A 17,587-nucleotide genomic window follows, 5' to 3' on the forward strand; every position below is an offset into this window, starting at 1 on the left:
AAACTTGAAGAATAATCTCACTTCTATGGCAAGGATCTATCTTCCAATAGGCTAAAAAATGCTGCAGATATTTTGGTTAAAAGTTTCTCAGTTTTCCAGTTTGAGAGAAAATTCTTCTGTACTCCAGACATATCTCCCCATACTGCAGGACCAGGCTGTTTTCTGTACGCACTGATGTTCTCCTTGAGGCTGAGATTGTTATTTAAGATCTAAAGCTGGAACCAGAGTCTGCAGCTGATTCGCAGCAACTGTGCACGGGTTCTCAAAAGTGCAAGCTGTCTTCTTGAATCCGTGGAGGACCAAGTACTCCGATTCATTCACCGCTACCATCGAACACTGCTGAACATGCAGGTGCCATTTCCAAATGTCCTCAGGGTTCTATTTCAAAAGGGAGCGCGCAGGCCAGTTTTCACTGAGCAACAAAGTTCTAAGGATCACAGACACTTTTTGAAATAAGATCAACTTCAGCGTTATGTGCCTAATATTTTCTGGATTTGGACCTATACACTGCAATCCCTTAGGTGTTTTTGAAAAACCACTGGAGATCAGACATTTTTTAAAGCACTTAAAGGTAGAATTACCAGTTTATCTATAGGGACACATACATCTAAAAACCCAATACCTATAGGCCATTCATGTGATTGATTACTTTTGTACAAGAAGAAACATCCTGTAGAAGCTTTATTGACTCCTGTTCCTGAGTGTTTTGTCATTGTTAGTCCGTGTAACAGAATTTAAATCACAACACATTAGTGCTTCAGCCTAAACTACAGTTGTGCCCTGTGAAAAGCTATCTGTACACAGCGCAATTCATTCCTTCTGTGTCTGCTTAAGAATATTTGTTAATATAATAACACAACTGCTAACAGCAAGAAGTAACCTCTAAGTGCTCCTTTAAAAAAATGGGTCCCAGTTTCTGCTTTGCTGATGTCTCTGCTGAGATTAGAATACATATTAATTTCACTTGCTCACAAAACCCATGCTCTGGTTCCCTTATGTGAAAGGCAAACAGCAGACTTTGGCTCAGATTAAAACACTGTCTGTAAAACAGGCAGCTGTTTCTCCCATTCCTCTCAATGGGCCATTAAATGTAGAGCCCAATGAGAACACCGTTTACCCTACTGAGACTTAACGGTTTCATTGCTTGTGATTTTGCAGACATCCAGCCTCCTAGGTGAATCTTTCTTCTGCCATTGAAGTCAAACTGACATAAATAGGACCAAGCTTTCTTTTCCCAGTCTGATTTCTTGGTCTAGACCTTTGTAAAAAGTTGAGTTTAGATGCACTCAGCTTTCACTCGTTTTCAAATAGCCAGGAAGTACTTCCTGACACAGGGTACGTGTGTGTTTCCTGTAACAGCAAGACTGACCTGGGTAGAGCGGCGAGTTACCAGTCTACAAAGAACAGCAATTATTAGCAAAGTCTGTTTAAAAAAAAACTGACATGAAAATTTAGACATAAGCAGACAAACAGTCTGTTAATCATCATTTCCCACCAGTTTTTGACACGTGCACTGGAGCTCTCTCTGTGTCATTGTCAGACTATCTAAATTTTAAACTCTTTACACTGTGACCCAGCAACATCAGGAAGGAACTGCGGATGTTTTTGAGAGGGGCTTGCGTAGACAAGGTATTCCTGCCACCAAGTTCCTACCTCTCAAACAAGACAGACAGGAGGGCAGAACAGAGAGCTCGGCAAGGGTGAAGGAGGACGGGGCAACAAGGAAACAAATAAAAGGCGAAGACTCAGTTCTCTGCTTCCCTTAGTAAGCCAAAGAGCAATCTCCTGAGTACCACGACAGCGCAAGGTTTTAAAACTTGTCAAGATGACTTTCCCCTGAGGTAATCAGTCAAGCATTTTCTACTTTTGGTAGCTATTAATGTATAATTATTCTAATGTATTTGCACGTGTAGCTGAACTCAAGGGCAATGACTGAATTTTAACAGGATCACGTGACATTATTATAATTGAAGCTTTGTTCTGTCACATAAAAATGACTGATTTAAACCAGGGTATTGCCAGATTTCCCTATTATCATCAGTTAGACTTCCCACTGATAGAAATTCAGAAATTGTGACTCACACAGTGTTGTAATACATCAGCAATGTAATATGTATATTAACAAACAAAATACGGTCAATAAAGTCCTGAGCAGTGGAAAAGCATCCATTTTAGCTGGGTGTATGTCTATTTACTCCAAATATGATGGCTTGTTATAATATATATAATACTATATATATGTAATGCTCCATGTATGCATTTATTCTGAGATCAATAAAAAGAAAATGAAAAATAGTTTTTGAGTACAGATGTCAAGTCTAGTTGAAAGATGAATGAAAAATATCAAATCCATCAAACCAGAAATACAACCAGAATGTGGCCTGAGTCCTTAATCAATGCTCCATCAATGGGCTCGGAGAACACTTCCTCACAGAGGAAAACATTCTGAGAGATTCACTTGGGCTCACTGCCAGAGGACAAGCATGTCACTGTCTTTTCTTAGAAGGCAACATGGAGCACAGAGCCTTTCATCATATTGTGTTCCAGAGACGTGTGGAGCATAAGCATCCTCGTTCAGATCTATGGTTTCTGCTGTGCTTATTTTGGCCAAGAAGTGTAACCAGTATTTTCTCCAAGTTTTTGATTAATGAATAAGGAGGAAGTTATGACTCAGTCCTGCAAACAACTGCAGGGATGGAACTATGGTCACAGACAGGTGCTCTAAGAATCCCTCTGAGGTCAGACACTTGCAGGATCAAGACCTCCAACTTCCCAGACAAGGATATTATTAATTGTGTCTGCACTGTCACCAGTATTGAACACACCAGGTAAATGCAGCAAGGTGATGTTTTTACACAGGCATGAAATATCAACAGAGTAATTCTCTGAGGTTGTGGGGGTGGGGGAGTGTTGGTTTTCCAATACCCTGTCTTTCCGAGATCAGAAATATCAGGAAGCAGAACACTTGAGAGTGGAAACGGGTGCAAATCTCCTTCCCACAGATGCTGCATGCCACCATCATACTCTGTGTTTCCTGAATGACCAGAAACTGTCTAGAAAGCTAGGGAGCCACTCCTCAGCTCCTACATGACAGACAAGAGAACTTTCAGTAAATTAAGGGTGGCCTGCAAACATACCCACATGCACATGTGCACACATGCAGCAGCTGGAGCAGGTGATGATGCCCAGGTGGGCCTGCTCTATTTACAGCAGAGCATACCAGCCCTCGATTTTTTTATGCAGACTTCTTACATTGTCCCTTGGCTCTGATGAGCAAGCAGCCTCCTAATTGGGGTGTGTTACAGCATTCAGCACACTATTGAGATGCACGGCACCAGAAGAACTGGAAACACCTGGGGTAAGCTCTTGTTCCCCTGTCAGCACTCTGCATTGACAGAAAGCTGTCAGGAGCAGAGCTGTTGGTCAAACCCTCTCCCATCACCACAGACGGGGAAAGGGCTACTGACCTAGGCCCGCTGGCATGCAGTGTTGGCCTGGCAGCATGGTCCCCTGGCTGGGTGGCCAGCTTCATGCTAACTGCCTGGCCCTGACACTCCTGCCCCTGACTGGCCCAATGGTTCCAGCTGCAACGTGACAGAGTGCCTGACACGCCCCATTCCCAAGATCTCCTCCCCACCAAAGCTAGCCAGAACGGCAAGCAGCAACAAGCATCGAGTACAGAATCCCAGGCTCAAGACACGATGCATTGGTGACTGCCATGCGGAGCAGAAAGCGGCTTGCTGCCATCGCCACCGCGAGGTGCGCTGCCTGGCCACGCACGCTGTCTCGCTCTCTCACACACACCTTTTGGCTTAGATGTGGGCAAACTCGGACTGGTTCCTGGTTTGAACAACTGAGACACCAGAGCAGCGAGACTTCCCCAAGAAAACCTCTCCGCTACAGCACAGCCTGTATCAGCAAGACCATTTGCCTCACCTGTGCCACATCTCGTGCCACCTGCCATGGTTGGTAACTCCTGCAAGACTTCTGCTCTGTATACTTTTCTACCTCCACTCTCCTGCGATACTTCAGATTGTGCACAGTAGCACAGCATTGTCATTCACCTTTATTTTGAAATGAGTAGCTTCCCGTTCTCAGTACATTGTAATTGTTTTGTCAAGGTTTTGTTCTCAGTGTTTCGACCCAGGTTTCAGTCACGCTCCATCCTTTCACCTTTCTTTGGCATTTTCTATTTAAAAACTAATTTTTCAAATAATCTTTCATACCTTTAATTTTGCGTAGACTACAATACCATCCTAATTTCTGCAATACTGTTTTGTAGTGGGTCTCCTGAGCCTAAGTTAGCTGAAAACTATTAAAAACTCAAATGCTTCAGAACAACTCTGGAGAACTTTGCCCCATCTAACAGCAGGAATTTAAAATCCAGATGTCTGTCTGACACTGTGCTTCCTTTTCCCTCAATGGAGAGACACAGGCACTTCTCTGGCACAGTTAATCTAACCTATTTCAAATGCTTGTTTTTCAGATGACCTGCACTTTGCTCTAAATTCCATTGAGAAGATCTCCATTAACCATAAAGGGAGCTCAGGATGGCAAGCCTAGATGTTACATGACATTGCAGTCAGACGAGTTTCTGTTCCTAGTGTCAGCTAGTCCCCAACAGTTTATCTCCTATTTGGCACCCACTGCTTACCAATACAAAGCAGAACCTAGTCTGAAATGGCTTTTATCATCCTTAGCACTGATGGGACTCTTACACACAGGTATTGGTTTCTGGCACTACCTGTTCTTCAGTGATCTCACAGGGATAAGAAGTCTGACAGTGTTCAGTGTTTGTATCCTCTGTTAGGCACCGCAGGTTGGGTTTTCAGCTGCCACCTCCAATAAGCTTGTTGCAGTCCTCTAGCATGCATAGTTCCCTCCTCTGGCTGCAAATCTCCACATAAGCTACACTTAAGTTTAATGGAGCACAGTATCGTTTTTCAGTTCTGGCCCTGCCGAGGCATTTTGGATTAATCATGACTCTTTAGCAGACAGGTACTGGCCCAGGGCACCTGTCATGTTCCTTCACAAAACAACTCTGTGCTACGCAGAAAAGTCATTTGACTCCTTCGAGTTGAAAATGCTCCAAGGTACTGAAATACCCTCTGTATGTAACGGCTTATTTCAGACAGTAGCTGCTTGGCAACATGCAAACTCCAAACCTCCATCCTGCAATAGGATCAGTGCAAGCACAACAGTACCGTGCCGTGGGGTTAACTGTAGATTCAAGGAAGCTTGCATGGAAAGCAAGGAATTCTATGGAGAATCACACAAGTTGCCCATCTTCAGGCTGATGACATCACTTTGTGAGGACCTTAAAAATGCTAGCTAATTTTGTGGGGGGCAGAAGACAGACATGTTCAGTCATGACGGGTTTTATCTTACATTACAAGATGTGTAAGTGGAAGAAAAAATTACAAGAATAGTAATATAGTAGGATTACAACATGCAAAAATCTGGGAAAGAAAACAGTTTTTCTATAGCAGCCTAAGCAACAACAATGTGGAAAACTTTTACTAAGTGACATCATAAATATATTGATGTTTACGTGGCAGCTGAACCCACAAGGTCATAGGCACATAGAAGGGAAGATGTTCTCCAGTGACCCGTGGTGCACTCAGTGTCCAAGACTCACAATGCGCAGATACCAATACACAGAAGGGTTGTAAGAGAATCCAGGCAGATGGCTTAGTTCGTCTTCAAAACCTTGCCCCGGTGTTAAACCTCAGGTACCAAGACCACAGAATCAGCTCCTTTCTTTGTCACTGGCACCAGCATCAAGATGGCCTCCAAACAACATCCCAAGGCAAAAGACTGAAGGTACGCCCACACCAGGTCATCGGTGCCTATCACTACTACACACCCCAGGGAGGAGTTTTCACAAGATGGGACAGTGCAACTCAGTGCTCTGAAGAAATGAAGTCTCTAGGTTCTCTTGCTTTCTTGGGTACTGTTTTCTTTACAGTCGATGAGTTTGGTAGATTTTTGCTTTTCATAGATGTTGCTTTCCTCTGTTTTTGATGAGTGGTTCGGAGCGATTTCAGCCCCAGCATCTCACAGTACTTATTGCACTGGTGGAGGGCTCTGAACTGCTCAATGAAGGAAATCGAGCAGTTGCCTTTAAAACCTTTGTATCTGTAGCAACAAAGAAAAAAAAAAAGAGCCAAATAGGATTTCAAGATTCATTTTCAGCACAGTGAGGCAGAGTATGACTGTTGACTCGTAAGCAACTTGAAAACATTAAGCAAGTCTCTTCCACCCATGCTGTTTTGAGAAGCACTAGCTCCGTCACAGAAAATCAAACTGAGCCATTGAGAGGTGAAGGAAACCAGGCAGTAAGCAGTGACAGAAGAGGGAAAAGGGTTAAAGAGGCATAGTTCTGTTGTCTGTGTCCCAGCTACTATTTTTCATTTCATTTACTTGAAATATAATTGTCTGCTGGCTAACTTTGTCTCCACAATATACAAACAAAATCCATTCTACATCGTTCTCTATAAACAGTTCTTCTGACTCCTGGGAAAAGACAAGGTTGCCGCACAAGGTATTGTCAGAAGCAGAAGCTGTTTTCATCCACACATGTACGTAACTTCTTGCCACGCTCCTCCCTGCCCCAGGCCCGACTACAAGATCTCAAGGAGCCGAGCCTCTTGGGGAAGACGGATGTAAGGAACGTTCCTGAGGAAGGCAGTCCCATCCAGCCTTCACAGTCCCCAGGCCACCACCACATCTCCCACTGCTACCTCTGCCATCTTCAGTGGGCTAGCAAAGCCAGGCAGCAGGCAGAGTGTGTACATCCTCTTCTCCTCATCCTGCCACGGGTTGCTGACATTCCTTCTGGTGCTTGCTTTCTAAGCTGCATTAGATTTTCTTAAAACCTGCACCTGCTTTTTAAAGGAGTAATTTTTGATCATATTACCAGGATGGAGATGGGAGAAGAAAGGCCAGGCTTCTCCTCTCCTTTTTCGGTAACCTTAATACGTGCGGGTTCTACCCTATTCCCTCGGTTCACTGGACATACAACGTCCTCAGATGTGAACTATGACTGCACAAAAAACCAAATAAACAACATTTAGCACTGAAATTAACACAACACGCTCATTGTACAGCATTCTGGAGAACTTCTTTGCTCAGGCACCTTGCACAGTGCTGCACAAAACATCGTTGCTCTGAGAAGGTCAAACTCCTTCTGACAGATAAGCATCTTTATTGCAACATAGTTTGCAAATCTTCTTCTACGAAAGAATGGTGCCAGTAGTGAAAAAATAATAAAATACCTTGCAAAAAAAGGGGACAGTATTTGCCTCCATTTACATCTAACTGTCCTATTTTGCATCTCTAGTGTTCCTCTACAGAGAGGAAATAGAGCAGTGGAAATCTCAGGCTGACTGCCTTCCTAGCACTAGTAGTTCCACCCTAGGAGAAAAGAAATCTCTTTGGTGGGTAATGTAAATCTGACAGTGTCTCTAGTGTATCTAAAAGGTAATATTTATTGCTCATTCCAGCACATGCCAAAATGGTAATCTGTCTTGGCAGGCCTCCTTACAGACAAAAAAAGTCATCTATACATTTTCTGCTGCTTTTAAACACTGTCACAATTGCCCACCCACGGAGGACTGATCCTGAATGATTTCAGACAAGCTATTACAGCCACGATGATGAAGACTTCACAGACAATTGTAAGGTGAACAGCAGACCTTAATCTTTTAAGGAATTAAATTATTGCTGGTGGTTAACTTCAATACGAAAAACTACTTGGCAGTTCAATTTTCTCATCATAAGTATTTAGCAGTTCTTTTTGTCTTCTCATACCAGTACTTTATTTTCAAATTCTTCTTTGAAGTCAGAGTTTTTGAATGTTAAATATGTATTTCAATGAAATAGAGCTCCACAGGTATTTTAGTATTATTTGTCATGTGAAGCTGTTCGTACCAGACAAGGTTACCCTCTACGTTAAAGAGGCAGTAAGCCTGCCCTGCTCTAGAGAAACTACTCAGCTAGCTTGCTATAGAGACAGATGAACCTCAAAGGGTTAAGAATTTTTTCTTTCCTCTCCACGTAAGTTATGTGCTTGCTTACCCAAAGGAAGTTTAAGAGGGAAGTGCCACTGTTACTTCAGGACTATACTCTGGGGCTCAGCCAGAGAATGAACTGCTCTCGCTCCTTTGGAGAAATAATAGACTTGAGACTTTATACTTGAGTTCCTCTGCTAAAGTATGCTCCAGACACAGCAGCAGAACGTAAGTTCCACAGGCAAACATGCTGTCCTCAGCAAGAAAATCTCTTAATGGCAAGCATTGGTCCTGACTCCAGAAACTAGTTAAAGCAGAGCAATGCACTGCCAGCAAAGAGCAATAACTTCGACAGAAATATTTTCATTAATTTATCATGAAGATTCAATTAACCATTGGGTCTTTCCAGTGAGTGCCAGTGGCAACACCAGCTGTTGTTCCAGCACATTCCACTGTCACAGAGTGTCACCGCTGGATGCTGCAGCAGTGCGTGTCACACAGATGCAGCTGCCGATGTCTGCGGAGATAACGGGGCTCCGTGCAGATGGCCTTTGGGTAGCGTCTGCCTGCTCCACTTCTGCTGCAAGACTGATTCAGAGGCTTCATTTCTCCTGCACTTTGTGGAGGTGTGTTCTGGCAGAAAAATTACTGATAAGAAGCCTCCAGGGCTATCAATTAGGTGAGACGTTTCACTGCACTGAATGCTGGCTGAAAAATGACCATGCACGCTTTCTCTTGCTCTCGCTTTCTTTTTTTTCCTAGGTAGCCATTTTGTTGCAGCTAAAGACAATTTCTTCGTATCTTTTTCTCATGCTATGAAATTCTGATAGTAATACTAATTTCTTTGCGGAAATAATCTTGGAAAGAAAAAGTTGGGCTAAAAAACCCCAATTTTCTCATGAAGTAAATAGAAGTCTGGCTAAATGGATTTCCTATCTGTGTTTGGTATCTGTCACTGCCTGTATGTCTTTGAGGAAACATTAAAACAAAGAGCAGAAACAGCAGCATTTGTTCAGATGATACTGTAATGCTCTGCTAACTTTGCTGTAGAATTCAACAAATGCCAGAAATATTTGCAGTAAAAGCAAGAGTGCAAGTATCTTGTGAACAAGAGACAGAACATTTATATTAAAAAAAAATGTGATCTATTGTACTAGCTTTGCTCCTAAATCAAGCTACCCTCATTTCCCTTCTCTTAACGTAATAGCTTTGCATTTGATCTTGTGGCTACAGATGTGGCCTAGGTAACACTCCTGGTCCATTCGGAAGCTGAGAGGCATGAACAGCACAGTTTGGCTCTGCAGTGTGCAGACAGCCCCAAGACTTACAGCGGGCCACAGAAAACCTGATCCACAGATGTGAGACCGAAGTTTTGCACCTGAGTTCTCCCAGCTGTTTGCTGTTTGTCAGTCAGTGTTCCCACAGGGCCTCCCTTGTGTGCTTCCAGACTGTATCATCTGTACTGGACAGACCTAACGACCATAGCTCTGCTGTAGTTTGGCAGGACCTGTGAACTTAATTCAACCCATTCTGTGGTGCTATAGCTTGCGGTACATGTAACTGGGGGAAGCTGTCCATTAGTGAATGGCTTCTAAACCGTACAGTCCGTATTGTGCTCACACATTTTGTGTTCAGTAACACCAAACCAGTGACCATTCCAAGCCTTGGAAAATATGAATCTGTTATTTAGCACAGCATACTCTATTAATTCACTGACTAGATGACTGATAAATAAAACCCGGACAGATCTCCGTCTCCCAAACTTAGCAGGCAGGGGTTGGCCCAAACCAAATCTTCCTTAATGCTCAAAGGGTAACGTTGGATTTGTCCCCAGGTTTAAACTCCCCAATGCCTCTCATTGCCATGCTGAATAAAACTGAATTTGTCAATGCCCTGAACCAGACTGACTTTCAGATAAACATCTGGCAAACACCACTGCCGTCAATCATCATGACCGTGGGTCACTCTGTTCCTGATTCCTTCAGCTTTGTGTTTACCGTTCTTGGATAAACACCTGGGCACTAAACCGACTCCCTCCTTGCACTCAGAAGCCAGTCGCTGTGCTGCAGTACTTCGGTTCACGTGCGCCCAAGAGCCTGCTGCATCGCTCGCTTCCAGGTCTGCCTGCCTGCCTGCCTCTGGTGCGCTCCAGCGGCTGCAGCCCAGAGCCTGTCCCGGCTTCTCAGCCTCCAGTCAGGCTTCGCCCTCTGCTGACAGCAACTGCCTGGCAGCTGCTCCAGCGCCGGCAGGGAGCGAGCCCCCCCGCTTCGGGCCCCTCTGGATCCCAGGTCACCGGGACAACGGGCACGGCAAGGTAAAAGGATCGGAATGACTTGGGAGACTGTGAAGTGCTGAAAACATCAATCTCTGCACAGCCTCTACAGGAAGGAGGGGAAAGATACAGAGACAGCATACATGGATACTCATCCAGAAACATTTGTTCAAACGTGGAGTGTGAGTCGGGACCCAAAAAAGAAATCATTAACAGCAATGAGCAATGCTGAATATAGGTACAAAATTTTAGTATGTGCTGTTTGTTGTGCTTGGTTTACAAGAAACACCAGGGGATAAATAATGTCCATGAATAATTCATGACAGCTGCCATATTGGCTTTTGCAAATTCATCAATAACAGTCTGTACTACGACATTAAATTATTTGAAAGCTTGATTACCCTATAAGCATGGCGGGGGTGGGTGGAGGAGAAGGATTTTTTTTTTTTCATATTGTTTTTCCCCTGATCATAAGTTTAGTTTTAGAATGAAATTAGAATTGTATTTAATTTACATTCCAACCAGGAACAACATGCATGTTTTTCCGTTCATCAGGGATCACAGAAGCATTTCCCAAGGATATTTTTGGTTTGCCTTGATGTGACTGGCCCAGGCTTAAGAGCACTGGAGGCAGAGGACCTGCTGGTGGTCACTAGGGTCATCACCTCCGCAAAGAGTGCTTGAGGAAACGACGGGAATTTCTTTAGGCAATTACACCAGAAAAATCAGCTTTGTATCTTCTCTAATAAACGCAGTTAAAATCATAACTGTATCATACTATATTTTTTCAGTTAAGTAGGACTATGTAGGTTCTCCCCAACATGTCAGATACAATCTCTCACTGGCATGGCTGCACACTACCAAAAGCGGCAACAGCCAGTAACAGAGATGAATTCTGCGTACTTGTTTGTTTTCCCCACCCAGGCTCATGAAATCAAAAATCAAACTGCAGATATTAAGGCACAGATGTGTCCTTTCTGGGAAAGAAGCATGAAAGAAAAATACAGTACCAAGAAAAATCTCCTGTCTTACAACAATACCATTAGCTAAATGACACAAAAAAATGATAGTCAACGTTCTTAAGAGGTTGCTCACGAAGGGAAATAATATTCCCTTACATATGACTGAGGTGATCCTTAACTACAGCCTGCATTGCACATTCATTTTCTCACTTCACCTTCCTCTTCCCTAGTCCAACATGTGTTTTTATATGAGAAATTTTCCACAGTGAGCTGGACAACATCATCCATTCAAGCATTCCTATAAATCTTCTAACTCCAGAGAACAGTGTTGCCTCAATAAAATTTTTATGACTTCTTCATTTTATTACATGATGATGATGCAACTTCATTTCAACTGATTTCACTTTGGATCCACAGCTAAAAGAGCAAACCAATCTAAGTTCTGAATAGATGCCAGCCTGCAAATATTAATGATTTTCCCAGAATACTCTGGACCCAAATTTTTAATAAATTACAAGATATTTTGAGGTTTTTTTCCTGTACCATGGGTATATAGACAAGCTCCAGTTTAGTATAAAAACTGAATACGTGTGTTTGGATCTGCTTTTTTCTAGCACTTTCTCAAAATAGAATATGCATTTAAAGCATTGGTCACAGGCATTTACCCTCATCCCCTTTTCGTTTCCAGCAGCCAGCTGATTTGAATGACTGCCTACACTGCTTATTTCTATCAATCAGCTTGTGGTATAACTAGAAGCTTTAATTAACAGAAACTTCAGAAAAGTGGAAAAAAGTTAGAGCATTAAAGGCCTGTATCTTTACACACATGCTTAAGTCTTCCAAAATGACCAGAAGCCATTGCAAAACTACTATGAAACAGCCCTCTTCAAAGATTAGGGACAGGTCTTTTGTTCTAGCTCTGAATTACTGCTTTTGAGAGAGAAGGGAGAGAGATACCATCAAATCCCTTAACCTTTCCTTTTTTATCAGATGAGTGGCCTATACAAGGCTAAACAGACATCTTCCCTCCGCCCATGCAGCTGACAAGAACACAAGCTCAAGAAAAGCTTACAGTCACTGCCTGCTACAGGAAGAAAAACTAACTCAGGGAGTTCTAAATTGATAAAAGAGTCTTTATAAAAGCTTGTATCATAAATACATATTCTAAAGCTTTGGCACTTTTGCTGGCTGCAAGAGGGATTTCAACTGTGTTCCCCCATGCAGTCCCTGCAACTTCCTTGCAAAAGGGGCAATACAAACTGTGGCCCCTTTCAGGGCATCTCCTTCCCTAGTTCCCGCAGTACCACGACAGACATCCTCTTTTGTTCCCGTGGAAGAGTAGGAGGGGAGAAGGGTCACCTTGGCTGCTGGCAGCAGGATCTAGTAATAGGACTAAGCAGGTATAAGCGCTTGTATTTGCAGTTGCTGGGGCAGGTGCCAATGAGTGCAACCCAGCTGGAGCTCTGGCTCCAACCGCATGCTGGGGTTTGAGGTATTTCCTCCACGGGCAGAAGCTCTGGACAGCACAAACACCAGGTCTTTCATTGTACCCCAGGCTGGAGCCAGTGTTGGCCCTGCATTTTCGGCATTACCTTCCTCCAGCTGATGTACCACCAAGTAAAGTGCCTTACTTGCTTGTACGTCACCAGAAACCTTGATTTCACTCTTCAAATGCCCTTTCAACAAGCCTGTTTTAAGGGAAGCATGAAGGAAAAGCAAAGCCCACTCTACAGTGTAGCCCCATCCTTTTAGAACAAAACAAACGAGTTTCACTTAGAGGCAGGTTCCCACAAATAGGAACAAAAAGAAGTTAAAATGAGCCAGATGAGGACTGTTTTCCTCCAAAGTTGAAGTAAGAAAAAATTTCCAGTGCACCCTCTCCCAACATATTTACACTGTGAAGAGACCGAGCTATAAAGCAAAACCATACTGTTGAGAAATCATTTTTCACTCACCCTTTGGCCAGTGTTGCTATGCCAACGTCAGTTAACTTCATTCCTACACCTAGAAGGCATCAAGGAAACACAGAGCTTATGTTACACTACAATTTCTAAGAAAATCTTCAGAGTCAAGAGCTCAAGAGAGTTATATATAGAGGCATTAAATATTATTCATTGATTCATGTTTTTAACTTTAATTATTTGCCACCATTTTTTCAAAACACTTTAAAGTACTCCAATTAAAAATAGGACGTTTGTGCTCTGTATCACCAGCAATTTCTAGAAGCCAGTCTCATACCCGTAGTTTACAGACAGCAAGGTGATAAACAGAGCATAACTTCCTTCCTGTGCTAGACGGTCAGTGGGGGGAACTAGGGGTTACACTTTGATGACTGCATTTAAGAAACATACAAAATCTTTGCTTATGCACCTGCCCCAAGATGTGTATATTTATTTGTGGGTTTTGTGGTTTTGATGCTTTGTAAACTTGGACTACAACGTTTATCAGTAGGAACCGCATATTTGCTTTGCTAATCAAATAGCAATAGGTCAGTCAACCTTATTTTCACTTTTTGGGCGAGAGATCCAAAATCCCTTTCTTATTCAGTATTTCCAAACACCTGGGGTTTTTAACCTGTCCCTTTGTTGACTTGTTTATAGGCAAAATCCAGTACTGTAGTGTGCAATTTTTTTTGTACAGGAGAATGATGGTCTCAAGACCAGTTTCCTTGGAGAATACCCTCAGAAATCTCAACTGGTACGCCTGAAAAATGCAGCCTAGATACTCAAATGAGAAGATGATCAGAAAGGAAGGATGTTTCTCTTCAACAGCAGCAGGTAGATTGTCCCTTGTGGTAGCAATCATTATAGGGGCTCAGGTACCATTTCCACTGCTGTGCTTCCCTCAGGCTAGGATTTCGTTCTTTCTTCTCCCTTTAAATTACTCCAAGGGTCTTGTTTAGATGTCTGGTTGCTAATATCTCCTGCCTTCTTTTGTTAAAGAATATGGGCTGTTTTCTACGATTCCACCTTTCTTTGGTTTTCCTTAACAAGGGTCTGTCTTTCTCAGTTTCAAATACATCTGTGCATGCCGTGCTGGGTAGAGGCCCAGCATTTCAGCAGTCAGGAGGAGTCACAGGCATAGGAGCATAAGGGCAGCATTTAGTAAATGCATGGAGGACACTTCTTCACCGTTCTGCTTTTTTGAAGAAACATGTTTCTTCAAACCTAGCCAGGACCTGAATGTGGAGCATTCCACTGTTCAGAGGTTGTTGGTAAGTATTTAAATACAAGAAAAAGTGAAGGACTAGGATGTTACTACCAAACGAAGGCATTAACTCACAAGACATTTCATTAACCTCTGGGAGGTGAGACAGTAAGCCAGACTTGACTCATACTGAGTGTCCTGATTTACTAAGGGGACATGTGGAAGAACAGCTCTCCCGTTAAGAGTTCAAGATGCAGGGTTTTTTTGCCCCAGACGGTCCTCTTACAAGAACATAAGGTAGGTAAAAACTCCCTTTCTCTGCTGGTTAGATAAAAGTCATGATACCGCATAGGCTAATACATGTTTGCCCCTGCTGCCACAGTAGGCAATTAATTAATGTCTTTCTGTTCCCTGGGGTAATGCACACACAATTAAACACAGTGCACTTACAAGAGGCTAGAAAATAAAATACCCTAACTCTCTCTCCTGTCTTTTATTCCGATGTGCATAAGATGCTGTATAAAACAGGTATGGGGCCAAGGGTACTCTCCGCATCTGGAGAAGACTCTGCCCATTACAAGGTGATGGAAGGAGCGCACTCAGCACTGCCAATAGGACACAGAAAGACAAGAATAACACTGCTCAGAAATAAGTGTCTAGAAGTTCTGCAGTTACAGGGATTGACTGCGAGTGGTCACCAGCCTGTATCATGGGAAAGCCATTTTATCGCCCCTACTCAGACAACTCACCTTGCAGGTCAGTGACAAGCAAGCTCCCATTGGTCTTCTCGTACACCCAGTGCTGGAAGGTGCAACACTTCTGGCCAGCCTCCGAGTCTCTTCTCAAGAAATTTACTTCCTTGCCATCCCTGACAGAGTATTTCACAAATTCCCCAATCAGCTCCTCCTCCACTGTCGCATAGGGGATGTTATTAGCAGGGCGATGAACAAGAAAAATAGGAATGATCCTGAAATCAAGGGATAAAAACTAATAAAAATCCAGAGAGTTCTGTCAATGAAGGAGTAAGAAACAGACGAAGTGGCCAGTGATCTCAGAGAGTGAATGAACAGCTACCAAGTCTAAGCCAAGCCAGGAGATACTTCGATAAGATTCGGATTTCCAGTTAGCTCTAGAAGATAATTGCATTATCCCCTATGTGCTTACTTCTTTGTATTATTTACTCAGATGTAAACTTTTTTCAAAGCATACTTTCTAATGTTGTCCTACTGCATCCCAGAACCTAAACTCTGCACAATAAAGGGTGCATGCTTATTTTGGAGTATCACTGCTTTAGCTGCTCAGTCTGACTGATACATGATTCTGTCTTTCTGAGGCGTTAAGCACCTGCAAATTTGACCTGCTCCAGAAAGTGCCTTGCCCAAGACCAGCGTAAGTGGAGGATTTCTCAGACTAGACTTCTAAAACCTGATACACCCAAAATTAGCAAACACTTTTGATAACGAAAATACAAAGCAATTACTTTACAAAAAAGTAACAGGCAACAAGAAAGACCCTGGAAAGACCATCAGATTCTCACGACGAGTTGGCCCAAGTGAAAATGTAGAATCTGAAGATTCTCGGGCTTTGGCAAAATTTGGATCCAGGTCAAAAAACTTCAGCTAGTTCTGTATGAAGTTTCCAGGAAACTGCAAACTTCACAAAATTTGTCTCATTTTATTCATTTAGAAATTGAGCTAGTTGAACCAGAAAGACTTACAAAGTTTTGTAGGAATACAGGCTAGGTCCATTTATGTCGAAAGACACACCATGCCAAAAACTCACATTCAATATCAAACAAAGTTTTGCTTGGGGGGGGGTTTCATGGTCTTTCCAGAGAGAAAGACTGAATTGTGAAGTGATAATGACAATAGTCTGGAAGGAAGTATCTGTCTCACTGGCAACATGAACTCCTTGGTTACCAAAGTTCCTGCTGTCTGGAAAGCAGTATTCTACCCCACAGACATTCTTCTGTTTGTACTTACCCCGGAAAAACTCATCATTCTTGTTAGGCAGCATTCTGATACTACAGTATAGACCTCCAAAATTAAAAACTCAGACTAAGCAAAAAAGGCATCAGTGTATATTAGACTGGAATTTAATACTGCTCTAAGATAAGGTAATTTTGGAAAGTTATTCAGCTGGAGCTGGTGACAGAACATAACCTTATTTTATCAGCTAGCTCACAAGAGCTCCTAGAAGTATCTCAGAACAAATGAGGGAAATGACTGTCACCACGTAACAGGTTTCTAGTTACTCGCTTTCTTACAGTTTTATCTGTTGGAGCAACACTGCCAAAAGGGTGGTATAGTTTCTTCCAGACACACTCGTACTGGATTCTGGAAATGGTAGAATCGTGACTGTACATGTGTGCTCTACATACACTGAAAGGAGGTCTAAAAGAATTAGTCATGGGACAGAGAACCACATATATCCAGAGAACTTCTGTGTAACTCTTCCAGTCCTAGTCCACAATCAAGCTTTATTGACACCATTAATCTATTTGTTGTGGTGGTATTTTACCCCTATTGTTATAGCACAAGCAGTTAAACTAGTACAAATGGCCTTTATACCAGTAGTTATTCTCTTTCTGAGGAACAATCGCTGCAATTGCAGCGACTTGTCTAGTTCTAACCTACTCACTCAAGGTATTATATCAGCTTAACTCTACCAGTACCATTACAGTGAACAGCTTTTATTAGTGTATAAGGCTTCATATAGTTTCCTATTGCTGCACACCAAAAGGAAAATAAAGGGGTCACTGGTTAAGAGAAATGCTAGTACTAGGCCTTGTGTAAGTATCTTAAATAACCTCAAGACTGCACAATCTCTCTCTTTCCTGCCCCTGCCCTTTTATAAACGTCTAGCTGCCAGGCTGCTGGCTATTACAGGGCAGTGCTTTCTCTATCCTTTCCCTGTCTTTCTCTTACAGTCAAACGTGCACAGGCAGGCTAAGGCTGTAGCTTTAAGCCCAACTCTGGAAGACAAGGACCTGCTGGAGTGGGGCCAAAGGAGGCACAGCAATGATCCGAGGGCTGGAACCCCTCTGCTGGGAAGAAAGGCTGGGAGAGCTGGGGCTGTTCAGCCTGCAGAAGTGAAGGCTCCGGCAAGACCTTAGGGCAAACTTCCAGTACCTGAAGGTGCCTGCAAGAGAGCTGGAGAGGGACTTTTTACAAGGGCATGTAGTGACAGGACAA

General features: G+C 42.9%; 1 protein-coding gene across 5 annotated transcripts in view; it reads right to left on the minus strand.

Moving 5' to 3' along the window:
- The window catches only part of LOC104328500 (alpha-protein kinase 2), a 67,647-nt gene that overhangs the window by 16,267 nt on the left and 33,793 nt on the right, over window positions 1-17,587 (minus strand). For 3 of the 5 annotated variants that reach the window (XM_075411604.1, XM_075411601.1, XM_075411602.1), the window contains 3 exons: window positions 15,143-15,360; window positions 13,202-13,250; window positions 229-6,138 (listed from right to left, as the gene is read on the minus strand). In XM_075411604.1, the coding sequence (XP_075267719.1) occupies window positions 5,904-6,138; window positions 13,202-13,250; window positions 15,143-15,360 (502 nt within the window). In that variant the 3' untranslated portion in view covers window positions 229-5,903. Of the gene's footprint in view, window positions 1-228; window positions 6,139-13,201; window positions 13,251-15,142; window positions 15,361-17,587 lie in introns of those variants that run through there. The other 2 variants (XR_012761950.1, XM_075411603.1) reach the window with 2 other exon arrangements.

The sequence above is a fragment of the Opisthocomus hoazin genome, chromosome Z (assembly GCF_030867145.1).
Source record: "Opisthocomus hoazin isolate bOpiHoa1 chromosome Z, bOpiHoa1.hap1, whole genome shotgun sequence".
NCBI lineage: Eukaryota > Metazoa > Chordata > Aves > Opisthocomiformes > Opisthocomidae > Opisthocomus > Opisthocomus hoazin.